The 20,760-nt window shown below is 33.6% G+C and overlaps 1 protein-coding gene across 1 annotated transcript; it reads left to right on the forward strand.

Annotated features, from left to right (window-relative positions):
- Nucleotides 1-10,364: 10,364 nt before the first annotated feature.
- Nucleotides 10,365-20,673, forward strand: LOC132717603 (acetylcholine receptor subunit delta-like). The gene is made up of 6 exons (XM_060701095.1): nt 10,365-10,473; nt 12,948-13,139; nt 13,950-14,107; nt 18,395-18,454; nt 18,876-18,974; nt 19,581-20,673. The coding sequence occupies exons 1-6, from the start codon at nt 10,464-10,466 to the stop codon at nt 20,316-20,318; spliced, it is 1,257 nt and encodes a 418-aa protein (XP_060557078.1). The 5' UTR covers nt 10,365-10,463; the 3' UTR covers nt 20,319-20,673.
- Nucleotides 20,674-20,760: the final 87 nt, after the last annotated feature.

Raw genomic sequence — 20,760 nt, forward strand, 5'->3', positions numbered from 1 at the left:
AGACATATTTCTCTCTCTCTTTTTTATATATCAGAATCGAAATCAGAGCCATTAGTGAACTTGCTTGCTACGTTTCATTAAGCACATAGCCGTTAATTGCGATTATCTTGAAACGTAAGAAATGGTGCTCATTTGCAGTTACGAAATTAAACGCAAAGAAGAATGCGCCATGTTCCAAATGGTACTAACGCCCATGCAAATTCATATTTTGTTTATCATGACTTTACTAGATTAATTTACAATTATTTCTCGCAGGAAAACGCATACATGTACATCGCATGGTCTAATGGGTACAGGCGCTTTGCATTGCGCGCCACAATCTTGTTGCTGATGTTGCTGCTACTGTTGTTTCCACTGACTATTTTGCATTCCTGGTACTGGCAGAAAAAAGTGGGGGAGTGGGAAATGGTAAGTAATGGTACAGAATCCAGATTTTACCTGTACGATACATTAGTCAAAACAAGGGTAAACAAAATGCACGTTCAAAATGATGTAATGATATGTAAATAAAATCAATGAAGTAATTTTGTATACTAATAATTTTTAATGAGTGACAGTAAATTGCAACAAAATACTTTGTTTACTTAAAAAACACGTTAATATAACTATGCACTAGATTACAGACAGTCATGAAGCACGCGCACAAGTTAACCCAAATGGAAGACGACTCGAGGCATCGTCTCAGAAAGCTAACATGTTGCTGGCAAGTTTTGAACCCACGATGTCGGATCTTGAATGACAATAAAGATCCCACTCAAATCTTGAACAATTATCCCGATATTTAAAATGCCATGTATGAAATATGATTTTGTTCACATTGAATATGTTCGCATTAAGTTACGATGACATCAATAATTTTAAAGCTGCATGCCTCCAGTTGAGCCAAAATTTATCAGGAAAATCAAACTTGAGAAAAATGTACAATTTTTTTCAGAAAAGTTGAAAGATTCAAGATTCAAGGAATATGTGTTATGTTCTATTAATGACTGATTTTGCAGCATTTATCAACATATTTTACTGCGTTACTAACGAAGTGAGAGCTACTTTTGCATATTTTTATCCCCTTTTTGGTAATTTACGTGGACTTAAAGTGTCATTTGCGGTGTGTAAATACTTCCTTTGCTCACTTTACTTTTAAATACATTTTCAAGATTTTCATGAAAATTATCATAAATCTGGAGGCATGCTGCTTTAAATATTTTTCATTTATTCACCATACTTGTGATACGATGTTTCTTTTGAATTGATTATGTAAATCGAATTTAATTTTACGTCTGTTTGAATCTTAATCTTCGGATTTCTGTTACTACGGCCCAATAGTTCAGTAAAGTTGAATAATCGCATCGTCGCATATGTGTCCTTTACTTGTAATTTTATGAATAAATGAATAAATATTTCATACCCTAAATGTTTGTGTTTGTTCATTGGAATCAGGTACAAATTTTTAACATATCAAATCGATCGCAATACTTGTTTTTAAGGCGGAAAACTGCACTAAATCTCACTGGATGTCAGAATAAATGCATAATTATGATATTACATATTAGATATTTCCTTGCTCATTTCATTCATGGATTTCACCTGCATGGTCCTTTGTTACTTAACATGAATTTCAAGCGAACATCACATATATTTTAAAGCAGCACACCTCCAGATTCACGCTTCTTTTCATGAAAATTTTGAAAATGTATTTGAATGTATAATATTGTGAAATGACCAAAAGGAAACAATTTACACGTTATCAATGACACTTACAACTCACGTAAATTACCCAAAAATGGCCATAATATGCATAAATAGCCATTACTGCGTTAGTTTTATTAAACGCAGTAGAAATATAATTGTAAATACTAAAAAATTAGTCTTTTACCGCACATAACATATGAAATATTACTTGAACTTTGAATCATTTACTATTCCTAAAATCGTAGTACATATTTCTCAATTTTGATTTTATTGAACTATTTTGACTCATTTGGAGGCATGCAGCTTTAAAGCAATTTATAGTCAGTATTACATGCTACGTTTTCAAAGAGCAAAAGATAGTTAGTTTACATATCCAATGAGTACCATTTTAAGCAAATGTAACAGAATAAAAACAATAAAAATTTCGAGAAATAAAAATGATACCATATCTAAGGCTTAATGGGCCTTTAATGATTTAATTATTTTATTCACATGCATGATGTATATAAAACATTTCGTGACAATCATACTTGTTTGTATATTTTTCTTAATCATAACAAAATGTTTATGTTGAAAAACATAGTTCATAGTCAAATGACTTTTTTTAATTGGTTGATAAGTGCTCTTTGATACAATGCATAGTTAAACCCAACTTGTAAAAGTTAAAACGTTAATTATCAATAAGTAATTGTATATATATGTTGTTTTACTATCAACTCTTGTTTACGTTTAAGGTTGTGTTTCAAGGGTTACAGAATATCGCATTTTGTCAAGGGATGGATAAATATCTCAAAAATCAAATTAAAGCAAGAACATAAAACCTAACTTAACAATGATTAAGTAAAGTGCCAAATAAAGAAATTTAAGAACCATTGTTGTACAAATTTCGATTAGCTTTGAGTCATATAACCTCCTGACTCACAATTCATATGATACCCCTTTTACCCGCAAAGTTTATGTGTACGCACTAAATGTACCTGCAGTTAAGTGGATTTGATGAGAAGAGGGCTTATCCCATCAAACGTTATGATGGAACACTAATATCTCTTACACAATATTACATCCATTTTCAATCAATCTGTTTGCTTTTCAATGGTTTATGGTCAAGACGAAATGACCTCGACATGTTTAATTTGTGGTCAGTGATGACGTAGACTGGTCACAGCTCCACATGTGGTCAGTTTAGGGGGATTTTCTACAGAAACCAAATTTCAATAGGTAAAGATAAAATGTTTGAATGCATCAAAGTTACAAAGTTGTATCTAAGATATGTAGAGTAACGACCATATTGACTTTGTAGGTATATAAGTTTGTAGGACATTGTCACCGTAACCCAATAATAAATATGGTCGTAAATTATTTTTTCTAAACAGTTTTATAAGGGTTTTGATATATCTAAGTACTCTCATATGGTGGCCAAATAGAGAAGAACCTCAGACGACCCACGTATCAGGTCATTTGGTACAGACGGGATCGAGCAGCTCATTGTGAGCCATGCATTGACTCAGGACGCGCGAACTTTCGTTTGGTATCGTCACTAAATCAATAGGACTCGGTGTGAAAAACAGGACAAAATACTTGATTATTCGTTTGAAGTCAGTGAGTCCCCGTAACTCCCTAGGTACATACAGATTTATATAAGTATACAAGAGTTAATGTTCAATGTAATAAATGTATATATTATATCAATTATCAAACACTTTAATTAATGGAATACTACCACTGTTTTTCAAAGATTCGGCTATTCTAGTTTGAAAACAGTCTCCTTATAAATTTTTAATTACGTGTTGTGTACACGGCAACAGCTTAAAACTGCACTCCTCCAGAATTGTCCAAGAAAATCAAACTTCAAAGCATACAACTAAGATTTTAAGAAAAGTAAAAAGAGTCAAGATTCAAGTAATAATCTTAATTTACATTTAAGGTGCGATGAATGGCTGCTCACCATATTTCTTTTGCGTGACTAACGCTGTAAGAGCTACTTTTTGCATATTTTGACCTCCTTATGTAATTTATGTGGATTGTAAGTGACGTTTGCAATGTGTAAATTACTATTTGGTCAGTTCACAATATTTTACTTTTAAATACATTTTTCACATTATAATATATCATTTCACATAAGTTTTCATGACAATTAAAATGTTTCTAAATGAGACATGTTGCTTTAATGTTGATATTACAAATGAACCGTGTCACGACAAAACCATCATAATGAGTTTGCGACCAGCATAGATCCAGACCAGCCTGCGCATCCGCGCAGTCTTATTAGGATCCATGCTGTTCGCTATCAGTTTCTATAGTTGTTATAGGGTCTATAAGCGAACAGCATGGACCCTGATCAGACTGTGCGGATGCGCAGGCTGGTCTGGATCTATGCTGGTCGCAAACCCATTATGTTTGTTTCGTCGTGACACGGCTCAAATGTTTATGATAACCTTTCTACATGAAAACAAATTTGTCAAACCAGTCAAACTACAGAGAGATAAAAATGACACTACTCGGTACCGTAATTGTTTACTAATTTATACACTTTATGGTAAAATCAAAATATGATCGTATGTACGATATTCAGACGTATTATTAGTGAAGATGGATTGTCGAGTCACGTGATTGCATTGATTTTAATGACAATAAAATCGTAACTCTTCGTCTGTTTTCCCTTCGATATATTATTGATGTATTATGGGTATTTCGAATGTCTTTCGAAGGCAATATTACATGCTTCGAAAGTATATGGATTGTAACAAAATTGTAATATCGATTATGATTACATGTTTCATGATCATCATCATCAACAACAACAACAACAATAATAATAATAATTTCATCATTATATTATAACAACAGCAACAACAACAGCAACAATAAAAACAAAAAATACATTATGATAACCAGAACGGAAGTGTTTATATGTAGTTCTCTGAAATAAGTTCCTGAGTACAAATTGGCACCCTTAGTAAAGCCAATGACCATTGTCCATCTGTTAGTTTATAGAGCAGAATGGCTGCCAAACTTGAAGAAATAAAATCAAAGCAGTAAGCAGATACTGAATTTTCTGCAGTTAGGAGGCACGAACTTGTTACAAGCGAAAATAGACGTAGTTAGGAATTTTCATTGATTTTATTGGTCGGAACGAACAAAAAAATGAGCGATTTTCTTTCATATAGTCCGTTCGGAAATTTTTAACTATATATACATGTATACCGGAGTGCTTCCAGGAACTTTCTGATTTTACAAATACATGTAGTTACAGTTTTGTTTATTGTTGCAAGTGAAATTGATGGAATAAGTAATCGTTAAGTCATTACTTACAGACTGTATAAAACAATCAGACGGTTGTTCCGTATCGCACCTTCAACTCATTTTGGGTTTTTATTTGTTTGGGTCGTCAGACCAAACAAATAATGGTAGCGAAATTTTAGACCCTGATGTTCTAATTTGCAAATGCCGAAAGTAGTCCAATTTCCTCGAAGCGGTTACTTCCCTTCATATGTACATTAACGCCGAAAAATTAAGGGGAGATCACTGCGTAAAGATTATCAGATGACAGGCGCATTAATTTTCATAACGAAAAAATAGTTCCCGATTGGTCGGAGATTTCTAATATTGTGTTATTCTTATAAATATACATGCTTATATTCAGCTCCATGATTATTTACTTCAGTGTTAAACAACAGGTTTACCGTGAACAAAATATATCGAAATTAATCAGGGTTACAAACTCTAATTTAGAATAATATGGTATTCTTAAAGCTATTATCTTATAACACCCCGTGGTCGAGGGGTTTACACGCTCGCTTTGGAATCGAAAGGTCTGGAGTTCAAATCCCACTTCAGACAACTCATGTTTTTTTGTGTTTTTTTTTTTAAATTAATTGTTTAAGCCAAATAAACATTGAATTGAATATCAGTGTTGCAATTAGTCTTATAGCCTATTATTTACTATAGCTATAACACTGGAAACAGCATTCGTGACACTATACAAACAAATTATTTTAAAATCTCACAACCTCCACCTTTCTGACATTCTGAGACCCAAACAAATTCAGCGCCTTCTGTGCTTTGATTTTACAGGAAGAATACAATTGGTCATATGACAGGGTAAACAACTCTTGTTGACAAGGAGGCATTTTTCGGAAACGAGTTGTGTACCCTTTTATCGAACGTGAGAAAAAATTGAAATCGCAGAATAGGTTTCATTGGAAAATATTGTAATGAAAGGTGCAACATCTCCCCCGCCCCGCACAGGCTTAAGTGGTATTCAATCTTTAATACTTAAGTTTAGGTGATCCTATTTGTTGAATATATATGATATGTTAAAATTTCGTATTTTAATGCACAATGTTAAAAATGGAGTACGGGTATTAGTTACCCGCACTCCAGAGCATGCCCATTGATTGGCTCATTTTTACTGGGGTTTACATATTGTGACGGCAGTGAAAGTGAAATCGACAGAAATGTCATATTCAGATGCTCGTTCATTGGTTCATTTTTGCCGGGGTTTCATATTGTAACAACAGGGAACGTGTTTTTATGTTTGACTATGATACAAAAGAGAAAGAACACCAAAACACTCGGTAATCTGATTAATACTCGGGGGCTACGCCCCCTCGTACAAATCAGATAACCTCGTGTTTCGGTGCTCTTTCTATTACTTAACACTGTCAAGTTAACGTTGATCCCAAAAGTAAATTTTATGAATTATTTATATGAATATGTCTATACTTTCGTATTTTAATGTCTTTTTTACAAATGTAAAATAATTATATTTATGGGACTCAGATAATTTGCGGATCACCGCATGGCCGAAAAATCGATTGATTTAAACAAAACGAGAGTATGCTTGCAGTAAACTGTAACATTGACTGTCTGTTTTTTTTTAAAATAAGAAATCTAAGGTACTTTACATAAATAAAAGGTGTACATTAAATAAATAGATAAATAAATAATGATTAATTAAAATATAAATAAATAGATAAACAAAAAAGACAAATTAAACATAACCATTCAAGGTCGCATATTTAATAATAATAATAATAATAATGATGATGATGATGATGATGATGATGATGATGATGATGATGATGATGATGATGATGATAGAATGTTGATCATAATAGTCGTGTTTTCTAAAGCAATTAATGTCATTGAACATGTTACACTCTGTCAAATGTACTCTTCATAAATCAGCAACATTTCTGTTGCCACAGAGTTTTGTATTTTCACAAATTTTGTATTTAGACAAATTTAATGTTTACACAAATCTGTACAAACTTTTAACGTACAAAACCGGGCGAAATATTTATATTCATTCATATTTACAAACTCATATTCCAAAAACGTGTTCAAATAAAGTCATCAAGACCAAATCCTGACTTATGTAACATATTTGAAAAATTTTGAACTTTAAAATTGATTTCGATTATTTTACCAATGTGGTATACGTAACGATATAATTGGTTTCGATATATTTTCTAAGTAGCACTTAAATTTGTCCTGAATCAGATAGTCATTATTTCTTTACCTCAGAGGACGGCTGTACGGTTCAGGTACGTATTTTAAAAGTTTTTTTTTTAAAAATATTGCTATAACATCTGCTTTGCTTAGAAATATTACACATCAGATTATTTTCAGCGTTTTTTAAAGTGTAATTGACTGGAATTTTCTTCAGTGCTTTTTTTATTAAGGCGCAAACAAAAATTATTCTTCATTCGCAGATAAAACGCGTTAAAACTTTATCTATCAGCGTTAATTTTTTGACAATGATATATTATTCTGTAATTATTTCTATCCTGTATTTAATGTTAACGATATTTTAACTAAAGACTAAATTACCAAAAATTTGCATAACGCTTATACTAGTATATTTTCCGTAAGTTATGAGCATTAAAATTCTTTAAAATATTTTCGAAACAAATTGGCGAGCTGCATTAAAAGGTGCAAGTATACTCTATCAATATCTCTTGAAGGTTTAAATGACTATTTTGAGAAAAATTTTTAATAATGCAACATTTAAGCGTAATTCTTAACAAGAAGTATCTTTGAAAAAAGATACTCGGCCGAATTAATAGACAGGACTGATTTTGAGAATTTGGCTCCCTATAAGATGCTAGAGGCATTTTGTAGTACAAGTGGTATCTTGGTGTATTTTACCTATTTAAGGTATGCTGAATCCGATAAGGGTGGATACCAAATTGAAAAACTTGATCTTGACCATTGAAATGGCCATTTAAAATGACCATTAATGGCCGCCAAATTTCTTTATCATAAATGGAGAATAGATCAAATAAAATTTTTAATAAAGGAAAAGCCTGAAATGTGTCACAAAGCATGTTTAGGTACAAAAGAAATTAGACACCAAAACAGAATTAAAAAAAAAAATCCAATATGGCCGAAAAATCCAAGATGGCATACATTTTTCTATAGGATAATATAATAGTAATATAGAAGTAATATTAAAGATAGTTTTGAAATTTTTAAGGCATTTAAACATATTTAGGGTTTTACGCAGCGAACACTACACTCTTTCCTGCTCTATCTGCTAGATTTTATCTGGCACTCTATGCAAGCATATATAAAGTGGCTACTCGGATGCCTACTTATATTTGCACAGCGTAAATATGTGTGAGGGGGTTAAAGCAGCACGCCTCCAGATTGACACTAATTTTCATGAAAATTTGAAAATGTATTTAAAAGTATAATATTGTGGAGTTACCAAAAGAATGCAATTTACACATTATCAATGGCACTTTCAACCCATGTAAATTACCATAAAGAGGTCAAAATATGCAGAAATAGCCCTTATTGCGTTAGTAACGCAGTAGAAATATAATTATAAATACTGAAAAATCGGTCATTAATGGCACATAACATGTAAATTATTACCAGAATTTTGAATTTTCATGTTTTTCTTAAAGTCTTTTTACATTTTTCTCAGGTTTGATTTTATCGAAATATTTTGCTCTTCTGGAGGCGTGCAGCTTTAAAACGTGTGCATGCAAAATATACATTAATTAGAGGCACATTTTTTTGAGTACTCTTGGGTTTTGTTGTTCGTTTTTCTGTAATCGGTCATCGTCTTCCGTTCGTCGGCTGCGTTCTTTTGTTATCGGTTTTCGTCGCATTTCTCTGCTGTCCGATCTTCTGTTATCGGTCATCGTCTTCGTTTTTCTGTTATCGGTTCTCGTTTTCGTTCTTCTCCGTTCTTCTGTCATCCGTTCTCGTCTCTATTCTTCTGATCTCCGTTTTCATGTTGTCAATTCTTCTGTCATCGGTTCCCGTATCTGTTATCGATCCCCGTCTCCGTCATCAGTCCACGTCTATATATTATTCTGTTATCAATCATCGTCTCCGTTGTCTTGTTGCCAGTTTATCTGTCCATGTCCTGTTCTGTTATCGGTTCTCGTTTATGTTCTTCTCCGTTCTTCTGTCATCGGTTCTCGTCTCTTTTCTTCTGTAATCAGTCCGTTTTCATGTTGTGAATTATTCTGTCATGGGCTCCCGTCTCTGTCGATCCCTGTCTCCATTCTTCTGTGATCAGTATGTTACTCTGTAATCGGTCCTCTACTGTTCTATTATCAATCCTCGTCTCCGTTGTCTTGTTGTGAGTTTTTCTGTTATCGTTCTCTGTCCTGTTCTGTTATCGGTTCTCGTTTTCGTTCTTCTGTCATCCATTCTCAGTCCTGGTCTCCGTTTTCATGTTGTCAATTCTTCTGTTATCGGTTCCTGTCTCTGTTATCGATCCCCGTCATCAGTTTTCGCTATGTTATTGTGTTATCGGTCCCCGTCTCTATTTTTCTGTTATCAATCCTCGTTGTATTGTTGTCAGTTCGTCTGTTATCAGTCTCTGTCTCTGTTATTGGCGAAGTCTCTAGTTCGCTTATTGTCATTGCCTGTCTCAGTTCGCTTGTTGTCAGTTCTTTTGTTATTGGTCGACGTATATATTCGCCTGTTGTCAGTTCTTCTGTTATCGGTCTCTATCTCTGTTAGCAGTCCTCGTCTCTGTTCGCTTGTTTTCAGTTCTTGTCTCCGTTCTTCCTTCTGTTATTGGTCGTCGTCTTCGGTCTTGTACTTTCGGTACTTGTTTCCTGCTCCGTTAAGGTCTTCTCTTATTTCTATCGATGCCGTCATTATGTGTCTATGTCCTGGTTTTGTCAGTCTTGTAGTCATTTATTCGCTCAGTGGAGTAGCGGGGGATCGAACTCACGACCCCTTGATTTGTAGGCAGACAGTGTTACCACTGCACCATTGCGCCCGCTCTGAATAATAGCCATTTTTGAAAATCCTTTATACATAAAATACTATTTCAATGACTAACAAAAGGTGTATTACAATTATATTTAAACACCTCTATTATGTATCCAACCCACGTGACTTTTATATATGGTCTCCATTTTTCACAAGTAAAATTTGTATAGATAACTTTGCTGTTACTTTTTTACCCGGAATGATGTGATAATCTTCTTGTAGAATTTTCACAAAACCGTGATTGAATTCCAAAATTTTCGAGAGCTGCCTTGGTAAAGCAAGCACACGTAGCAATATCCCAGTTTCAGACATTTTATGACTCGATGAAAATATGATGTTGTTATTGTTGTGTTAAACTTTAACTTTAAATTTCCAATTAAATAGTCACTTATTTTTAAACAAGGTGGTAAACTTAAATATGCCCAAATGTCATCAAGAGCAGTTTTGCATTTGGAAGGAATGTATTTTTCAGACTGTAAAATGAAACAAACAAAAAATTAAGAGACGATGTTTGGTGATTGGTAATTTAGATGAATAGAAGTAAGTTTTCTTCTTTTTATTACTTTTGACATTTAAGTTATTTATCAATTTCAACTTTGCTTTTCTCGAAACAGCCTGACATTGTCAGAATTGACAGCATAAATAAAATTGAGGTACCACATGGGGAAAATCTTAATAAAGTAGTTTCGTCATTGAAAAGTGTGAAATTATATTTTGATAATTTTCACTGTGAAATTATCAAATATAATTTTCACGGATAAATCAGTAATCCACTGAAAAGCATAAAATAAGAAAAACAAACTATGAAACTAATGTTAGTTAAAGTCATATCTGCTAAGAATGTAAACGTGATTGTTACTCCTGCAGTAGCACAGCCGGTTAAGTGATTGACTGATGTGTGAGAGGTCTATGGTTTGATTCCTACTGTTGCCATTTTTAAGACCTGTTGTTGTTGTTTTTTGTTTTTTGTTTTTTTGTGGGGGCGCAGTATATATTTTAAAACACTTGTTGTCTCGGTTTTTGTTGTGTTTATGGCATTGAAATGACACTTTTTGACATTTCAAAATAATTTTTAAATACTCATTTTAAACCATAAATACCATAATAAGTGCAAAATATATGAAAACAAAATGAACAACTTAAAAAAATCATAGCTACAAATAATGTTGAAAATTACGGAACACCTGAAGTGACATTTTCCAAATTTTCTCCCGGAATTGAATTCGTTTTTACGAGATAATAATTCCCAATTAGAAATATTATTTCGTTATAACGGAATATAAAATCTTAATTACGTCATATTGATTCGTTATTACGAAATATTATTTCGTTATTACGAAATATTGATTTGTTATTACGAAATATTTATTCTTTGGTAATATTTATAAACTAAGTTTATTGTTCAATACAAGTCAAGTAAACAAAACATTCAAAGTGATTTTTTTTTCAATCTTAGTCTTATACCTTAACCTTTGACTTTGATAATACTAATTAATTGCATCATATTGTATCATAGTTTTAATGACCTATTTTAGTATTTTCAAGCGGTCATTTTGAATTGACCTTTTGAAGGTCAAGGTCAATTTTATTTTCTTGGTATCCACCCTCATCGTCTTCAGCATACCCATATTAGGTTCAAACACTCAAGATATTACTTGTACTATAAAATACCTCTAGCATTCATATTTTCTTAAAATCAGTCCTGCCTATAAAACGATTTTTGCAATTGGACCGATTTGGTTTGTGGACAAAACGTTCTGTTTGCATTTTAAGCGGTGGTTTTCTATACTATACTATGCTCATCTTTGAGTAAAAAAATTTTATCAAAGAAATTTGTTAAAACGTATGAAATCCTTATCGAATATGTCTAAGTCGAATGAAAACATGAATTAACTATGTATTGGAAGTCGCGTTCCCTTTTACAGAAGAAGTAAAAATGGGCTTTTCTTAAAAAAAAACTGCCAGTTTTTTTTAACAACGCTATATATTCATATTGTGATCACCTATAGTGTGTAGAGTTTTTAACATGAAATTTATCATGCCATTACTATGACAACTGCCTGATAAAGCCTGTCTGAGAACAGCAACCTTTCTCAGTCAGTGACTTGAGAACACTATGTTCCTACGCCAGATCAGCACTGATGATGTTTATTGTTGGTATTGTTTAATTGACTTTGCTGAATATTTATGATAATACACAGTAAATAAATTGTTAAAGCAAATTGTACCAAAAATTGTGTTGTGTTATAAAATTATTGGTAAAAACCCTCGGACTACTTTTTTGGCGTATAACCCTCTTGTGGTTACCGTACTTTCAGAATTTAGCGCCCCGAATTAAAAAAATAAGATGCAAAATCATAATAGAGGCATGATAAAAAGAATAACAGGTTACTGCCTTTTGAGAAAGGGATTTCTCAGACTCGGCTAGATATGGTCCGGAAGGGGCTCGGCAAGCCCCGCCCCTTCCAGGACCATATCTAACCTCGTCTGAGAAACCCTTTCTCAAAAGACAGTAACCTGTTATTCTCTATATCTACTTCGTGTGAAGTCAAAACATGTTTATTTTATATTTATAAAGAGACTGTGTAGCAATTACCAATAATTCCTGATATCAAATTTGAGCATAGTATATCTTTAATTTTTGACAAAATTTATAACTCATTAAAGCAGCAAAAAATAATCTGTATGAGGAGCATAGTAAAAATTGAAGTCGTAATGTGAAGTTTAACAAAACTTAAGTACATGTATGTTAAATTTATCTTGATAGCAATTGTATGTTACATTGTAGTTCGTTTCCGTTACTCCTTTAGATCAATTTGAATCGCGTATACCATGTCCGAAAAATCCTTTATGTTTCTTTAACAATTTTACAATGGCCACTCAGATTCCGAGATTTCAGATTGTAATTTTTAATATGACCAATGGAATTTTAAAAAGTATCATGCTCTTCCCCAAAACCAACCCAAAACATACGGTCATCGATCGATAAAATACATTTATTGTGTTACTTTCAGCTAAAATTTTAAAGGGTCAGATGGATGTAATCATTTTTCCGTATCGATACATGCTGTTGGCGTCATATGTAGCGCTGACCATGGGTGCAAATAATACAACGACCCCTATGCAAAACTTATGGTACGACTTATTTGTTAAACAAGGCTACAGTACAGTTATTCGACCTGTATATAACACAAGTATTGTTACAGGTATGTTCTGTTATGTATATTTGTATATATAAACATTTAATATACATTGTAATGTTGTAATTTCGAAACATTCCGTCATTTTCCGCATTTTGCAATGATGAAAAAAGCGTTCGTGTGTCAAAAAGCAAGAAAAGATCCTATCAACTTGGCGCTTTTCAAACATGTAAACATGGAAAGTTACAATGGTAACAGAATCGAAATAATGTATTAGTTAATGTGTATATATATGTGTGCGTGCGTGCATGTGTGTGTGTGTGTGTGTGTGTGTGTGTGTGTGCATGTGTTTTTGTTGTTGTATCTTGATTATAATCCTTCTTGTCTCTAGAAAATTCTGTTTTTTGCTATTAATTACATTTTATGAAAATGAATTGCAAGTGTTATGTTTCTTGACGGTCGTCACTTTTTTTCTATGTTGCACAAGTATGATGTCGACTATTCATTCGAAGAATACCTCTTGAGAATTTTTATTGATAAGATACTTATTGTTTTTTTTTCGTTCAAATATGGTTCTAACTTCAGAGGTGCTTGTAAATTCGGCATATTTATCCACCTTCCCTTACCTTTCACCAAATGCCCATATAAGCATAATTATAATTAAGATCACCGATCAAACTTTGAGTCCTGTTAACCAGCCGCTTTATTTCTTACAAAAAATGTACTAGAGTCGAAAGTGAGCGAAGTCTGCAAAATTCATGCGAACGTACAACTTATGGTTTACAGAAATTCAATTTCTGTTTTTGTTGTCCAGTTTTTGTGACTTTTTTGTATTTCCTTTATTTTTCAAAATAAATAAATCGGTATCATTTTTAGATGTTTCACTGTCCTTGCATTTGAAGAGCTTAAACAGTTTTGACGAAGTTTCCGGAATCTTGTCGCTGAATGCATACATGTTTATAACATGGTATGATGCTTTCCTTACCTGGGACTCACCCGATTATGACAGCATTAGTTTGGCTCGCTGGCCTCAGGTAAGAGTAATTTTGTCAGATGTTTCTTTTTTTTTATTATTTCTCAAAATATAATTATGCAGGAAAGAATATATCGGAAATTATATTTTAGATTCCTCACTATAAAAAAGAGGGTCATGATGGCCCCGAAGTCGCTCACCTGTATATAGGCCCCCCGGAGCGGGGCCAGTTTAAACCCCAGGGCTTTTATTTGAACAAACTTGCTAGACACCCATTAAAAGATGTTTCATGCAAAACATCTAAGGTCTAGCTCGTTGGGTTTTTTAATAGAAGATTTTTTAAGTTTTTTCTTTACACATATATTTAAAAACAATGACACCCCTGGGGCAGGGCCAGTTTTGACCCCAGGGCTTTTATTTCAACAATCTTTGTAGACACTTACTAGAAGATGTTTCATGCTCAATATCTACACTCTAGCTATTCGGTTTTTTTCGAAGGAGATTTTTAAGTTTTTGCAATACACATATAAGGAAAATCAATGTCCCCCGGGGCGGGGCCAATTTTGACCCCAGGGCTCTTATTTGAAGAAACTTGGTAGACATCCATAAGAACATGTTTCATGCTAAATATCTTAGCTCTAGCTCTTTGGGTTCTTTAAAAGAAGATTTTTAAGCGTTTACTATTTTCATTTAGGGAAAATCAATGACCCCCTGGGACGGGGCCAATTTTGACCCAAGGGCTCTTATTTGAACAAACTTGGTAGACATCCATTAAAACATGTTTCATGCTGAATATCATAGCTCTAGCTCTTTGGGTCTTTTTAAAAGAAGATTTTTAAGTTTTTACTATATGTATATAGGAAAAATCAATGACCCCCTGGGGCGGAGCCAATTTTGACCCCAGGGCTTTTATTTGAACAAACTTGGTAGACACTCATTAGAAGATGTTTCATGCTAAATATCTTAGCTCTAGCTCTTTTGGGTTCTTTAAAAGAAGATTTTTTAAGTTTTTACTATTTACATATAGGGAAAATCAATGACCCCCTTGGGCGGGGCCAATTTTGACCCCAGGGAATTTATTTGAACAATTTGGTAGACACTCACTAGAAGATGTTTCATGCCAAATATCTAAGCTCTAGCTCTTCGGATTTTTTAGAAGAAGATATTTAAAGTTTTTTTCTTTTGGTTGCCATGGCATTTGAACCAGAGTTCTGCATGGAATTAAATTCTTTGAACATTCCTGTGAAGTTTGGATGAAATTGGCTTAATGGTTTATGAGGAGATGTCATTTAAAGTAAAAGTTTACGGACGACGGACGGACGACGGACGGACGGACGCCGGACGAAAAGCGATCACAAAAGCTCACCCTGTCACAAAGTGACAGGTGAGCTAAAAAGGAGGGGATTTGTCGGAAATTAGATTTTCAAGTCTTTGGTTAGAAGGATTTTTTTTATTTTCTTTTCATCGTAAAAACAAAAGAAGTCTTAAAGACCTGTCATGTCAGATTAAACCATAAACGTTTGGCCTTTTGTGATAGGATATATGTCCTTCTTTGTATGCCAAGTGACCTGCAGCGTCCGGGCATCGAACCACATTGATTTACCGTCTAACGCTAACCGTTAGATATATACCTAAGGAGACAAGTGGGGCGCTAACAGGTATGGAAATATGGAAAGCCATGGCTGTCTCATATTGTTATTTTATAATTGATTTAACCATTAGGATAATATATACTTCGACAATATATGAATTGAAAACACATTCTTATTAAACCGGAAACTATATATTATATAGATCCAAAGTACACTATATGAAACCATGCCGCCAATGTAATGAAACCAAGTTAGCTATATAGAAGTTGATTTTCTCAATATAATTATGATTCTCAGTTCTTCAATATATTGTACCAAATTTTCCTTTTACCTATGACTTCTCTCTAAAAACTGACTATTTGATTCGGTTTCATATTAATGATATCTGTCATATGTTGCGGTTCGGACCGGAATATCCGTCCCGAGGGGACCCGCCCAATGGGCGGTAACGAGGCTTGCCGAGTTAACGCCCATGGGCGGGTTCCCGAGGGACGGATATTCCGATCCGAACCGCAAACATATATGTTAGATATTTTTTCTTGCATATTCTGCCATATTATTTCATATTTAAAATGGTTAACCTCAATATGATATATGTTCATGGAAATTAAAGTCATTTCATCCGTAACTGTTTTCTTACAATAATGTATGAATTTACAACTTAAATAACAACGCCGAAATGACGTCATCTTTAGCACATATTTCCCTTCTAAAACGACGTCATTTTAACGCGGTTCATCCATAAAGTGCGCTAAAATGACGTTGTTGTTTGGCACGCGACTCATCTGGCACCCCCCCATGCCAGATGAAATTTCCGGCATGGGTAAAACTCACGGAAACGCCAGTCTGCTATGCAAGAAATGGACATCTGGTTCCATGTATACATGACTTCTTTGGTACGATATATTGAATAACTGATATCATATAATGTGATAATCATCTTATATATTGCTATTTCGGTTCCATTAATTGATAAAATGGTTCTTTATATAGAAAAAAATGAATTAATATATTGATAAATCATTATCGGTTTCATATAAGGACATCTGGTTCCATACTTTGCTCCTTTGGTACAATACGTGGGTTGTCCCAAAATGTAGACTACATTATTTCTCTTCAGCCTGATGTCATAACTTAATAAAATTTACCAGATATCTTCCTTGGTCATTTGTTAATTTACCTACTTAAAGTCAATAGCAAATATATTAGGTAACGCTTTTTATCAGGGTTTTATATTTAACAGTACAACTTACCCTGAGCACGATAAAATATTAGTCAGTGTTGAGAGCATGCTTCTTAAAATAATGCCTTTAACTTCTAGCATAATAATAATGATGGGAAATACCTTCATGTGGAATTACGTCATTCATCTTTACGTTATATCACCAACAGACGTTTATCACACACCCGTGCCGATTTTGCGACTCCGTAAATAGTATTGCACGGCCGTGCATATATTTTGACGTGACGTCATTAGCGTTATACAAGCATAGTGTAAAGACGCGCTGAACAATAGCGTTATACTATAGGCGCGTCAATGAAAATTGACTCTTATTCACTTTAAACGGTCTTTATTTGGGTATGTGATAAATAGAATATTAAATTCGTGTAAGTTTATTACTGAATTTATTGCACTCGTTGAATAAAATAATATTATGCTCGCCAGAGGCTCGCATAATATAATTTTATCCAACTTGTGCAATAAATTCAGTATTGAACTTACACTCATTCAATATCCTCTATTTATGTGACGTTAATTTGAAAAAGTCTGTAGCATAATACGTAACAGCAGTTCTATTTTGAAAATGCCCAAAATTGCGACGTCAGATGAAAATGAGGCGCAACGCAATGTCATTGAATATTGTGTTAGGTTGAAGAATCGTCCATCGTTAATTGACAACATGGAGAACATTATATTTTATCAAGATAATGCACCTTGCCATAGATTTCAGGAGACACAGATTGAATTTGATGTGATAGGTTTTCAGATACTTCCGTCCGCCCTATGACTTTGCAGTGTAACCTTATTTGAAATCACAATTACGAGGTCACAGGTTCGAAAACTTCAGCGAACTCCGTCAGGAAACTCAACTCTGCGAGTGTTGAGTACGTTTTGAAAACGTTTATGATAAATGGGTCGCCCCACACTGACAGTGCATAGCGAAACACTGTGAATACTTTGAAAAACATTTTAAAAAATCTTAAAACGTCATGGCGTTTATGACGGTGTGCGCCGGGTATGTATAGGTAGCATTCTTTAAATTTTGATAACTTGGTCAATTTTGGAGGTATTTTGATTTTATTTCGCATAGACACATATAAAAGGTGTATTGAATTTTCCCTAGCATGAGGACTCTATTGTATTATAATTGATTGAGTAACAGACTTTGTCTACGATATTTTGGGACAGCCCTCGTATATTGAAGAACTGGTATCATATATTGAGAAAATCAACTTATATAATTATAGCTACCTTGGTTTCATACATTGACGGCATTGGTTCATATAGTGTAGCTGTCGATTAATAATATAATGGCTTCCGGTTTTAATAAAGTTCAATTATATATAGTCGAAGTGAACTTATAGTTAATAACAATGTAAGACAGCAATGACTTCCATAAAAAGGATTTTTTTAAGATTTTCATTCAGACACATTTTTTTAATTTACTTTTTTTTGGTCACCGATTGAAATTTTAGAATATTTTTGGGAAAACCAGACTTACATTTACAAAAACTGTGGCAGTTATCTACCTTAGGACCCATCTATCTTGTTAAAAAATGCTGCAGATGGCACAATAGACTGGTCACCAATGGAGGTAACTTGATAAATAATAACAGTTGCTTTCTGTAATAAAAACTTGTCATGTAGCTACAGGAGGAAACGCTACACATACTCAATCGGAACGTCCTCGGCTTTAATCTTGATAAGAAGACTGACGGAGAGGACCGAAAAGTTGCGATTGGCTTTATTCCCGGGAAATCGCGGAAATTATCAAATAGAATGCGGAAAAAGATAAAACCGCTTATTATGTCATTACTTTTGGCGCGGCTTTTGTTTGGTTGCCAATGGAGGTTACTTGATTCAGTAGCCGTTATATTTAGTAATTTTTTTCGGCGATTGATACTGATTAATGAGTTAAAAATTGCATGACATGTTAAACTTGCTTAAAATAATTGTGTGTTCTTTTTAAATATATATGTTTAAACCTAATCACATTGTTGATTTTTATTTTGTAGATATTTGAGAGTTCATGTCCCGTGGATATGACTTATTTTCCCTATGACATTCAGACGTGCGAACTACAGTTTATGTCGTGGAGCTACACAGATGACTCGGTAAACATTGTTACAATAAGCCGTAATAACCCGAAATTCAGCAATATAACTTTTATTACACTGTTTAAAGTGCAGAGATATGTTTGACTCACTAGAAAAAAAACAAGGTTATATATTGCAACAAACAAATATCCTCAACATTGCACGTACCGTTATTTCAAAGAAACAAGAACAATTCACAGTAGATAGAAATCCAAAAAGTTTTTAATTTGCGTATTATTATGTTACATGCAGTATGAAAACATTGTCTGAAATAAGTGGTTTTGATATATATTTCTATGCCATTATAAACGGAATACGTAAGATATTTTGTTTCATTAAATGTACTAATAAAGTCTTATCATGTGATATATCTACGGAGTTATTTTTTATAATATAGTATAAATATTAAAACCACTTTCTGAATGTTGAAAATAAGGCATGTTTACAATTTATTGTATTTTGCAGCTTTAAAAGTATTCCAGGTTATAGGGTTTTTTTTAATTGAGCTTGTTCAAAGACGATATTGTAGTGGGTAGTGTATCTCTAATCTAGTGAAAGGATCTTAGTTTTCGATTCAATTCACTAATGCAAAATGATGCTTATGTGTTTTTTACTATAAAATAGGTACAACTATACACGAATAGAATCGAATACGTAGATCTGGAGGACTTCACGCCAAACCCACAGTGGGAAATTATATCTACAGACATCTTTTTTGCCAACAACACACCAGCTAATCACGTGGAAGTGCTCTCGTTCCAAATACAAATGCGACGAAAACCGCGTTATCATTTGTCTACAATGTTTCTTCCGATAGTGCTGCTCGCTGTTTTGGACATTTTTGTATTTATTTTACCCAGCGATGGTGGGGAGAAGTCCGGATATGCTGTCACAGTTTTCTTAGCATTTACTGTCTTTCTAACAATTGTGAATTCAACTATGCCCGAGAACTCGGAGAATTTGCCAATCTTTTCCATGTATATTATTATACAAACTGGACAGAGCACATTGATTACAATGTTCTCGCTACTTTCTATTCGTATTGCGTCTTTTGACGAAACAACTAGAATTCCATGCGTCTTAGCTGCAATGAGCAGACTGGTCAGAATGATACAGTGCAAAACAACCTGCAAGAACAGATGTACCACAAAGATCAATAAAATCGGAAACGAAGATGAATGTGGAGGCGATGATGATAGTTACGTTGATCGGAAGGATAGCGATTACAGCCTTGAAAATGAGACATTGACATGGCGACATGTTGCTAATGCAGGGGATTTAGTTTGCTTCGTTATTTTCTCTGCAGCTTTTGTAATCTCGACAGTCGTTTGCTTTTGTGCAATTGAACGTGGTGGACGGTAATATCGCGGTTTCTTTTGTTTTGTTTTATTTGAGAAAGTGTCAAAGGCTCTTGGTTTCCGGATAAGAACGCTTTTGCAAGGTCTGTAGGACTCAAATATAATTTTTAACGTAAATGTTTCAATTCTAAAACCGTCATTTTCCGATGTTGCTAAGAAAAATGACAGTTTAAGAATCGAGACATCTACGTTAAAACATCGTTACATTCAATTAAATTTGAGTCAAAAATATTTTTTACCCGAAACCAAGTGCCTATGGAATTTATCACAATGCTTTTTTGTATTTGTAGATTTAATTTTCTTTATGACCATTCTAATCTGTAGTAGTTAAAATTCAGAAAACAAAAACCTGGATAGTATGTTTTCATACTCACTGAATTCTTTATATGTGAATATTTTAAAAGTGGTGGTCTTCTTGAATAAAATAAACCATGAGAACTCATTTC

This window comes from Ruditapes philippinarum, unplaced genomic scaffold (genome assembly GCF_026571515.1).
Source record: "Ruditapes philippinarum isolate M1 unplaced genomic scaffold, ASM2657151v2 ctg3385_1_1_1_1, whole genome shotgun sequence".
In the NCBI taxonomy this organism is placed as follows: domain Eukaryota; kingdom Metazoa; phylum Mollusca; class Bivalvia; order Venerida; family Veneridae; genus Ruditapes; species Ruditapes philippinarum.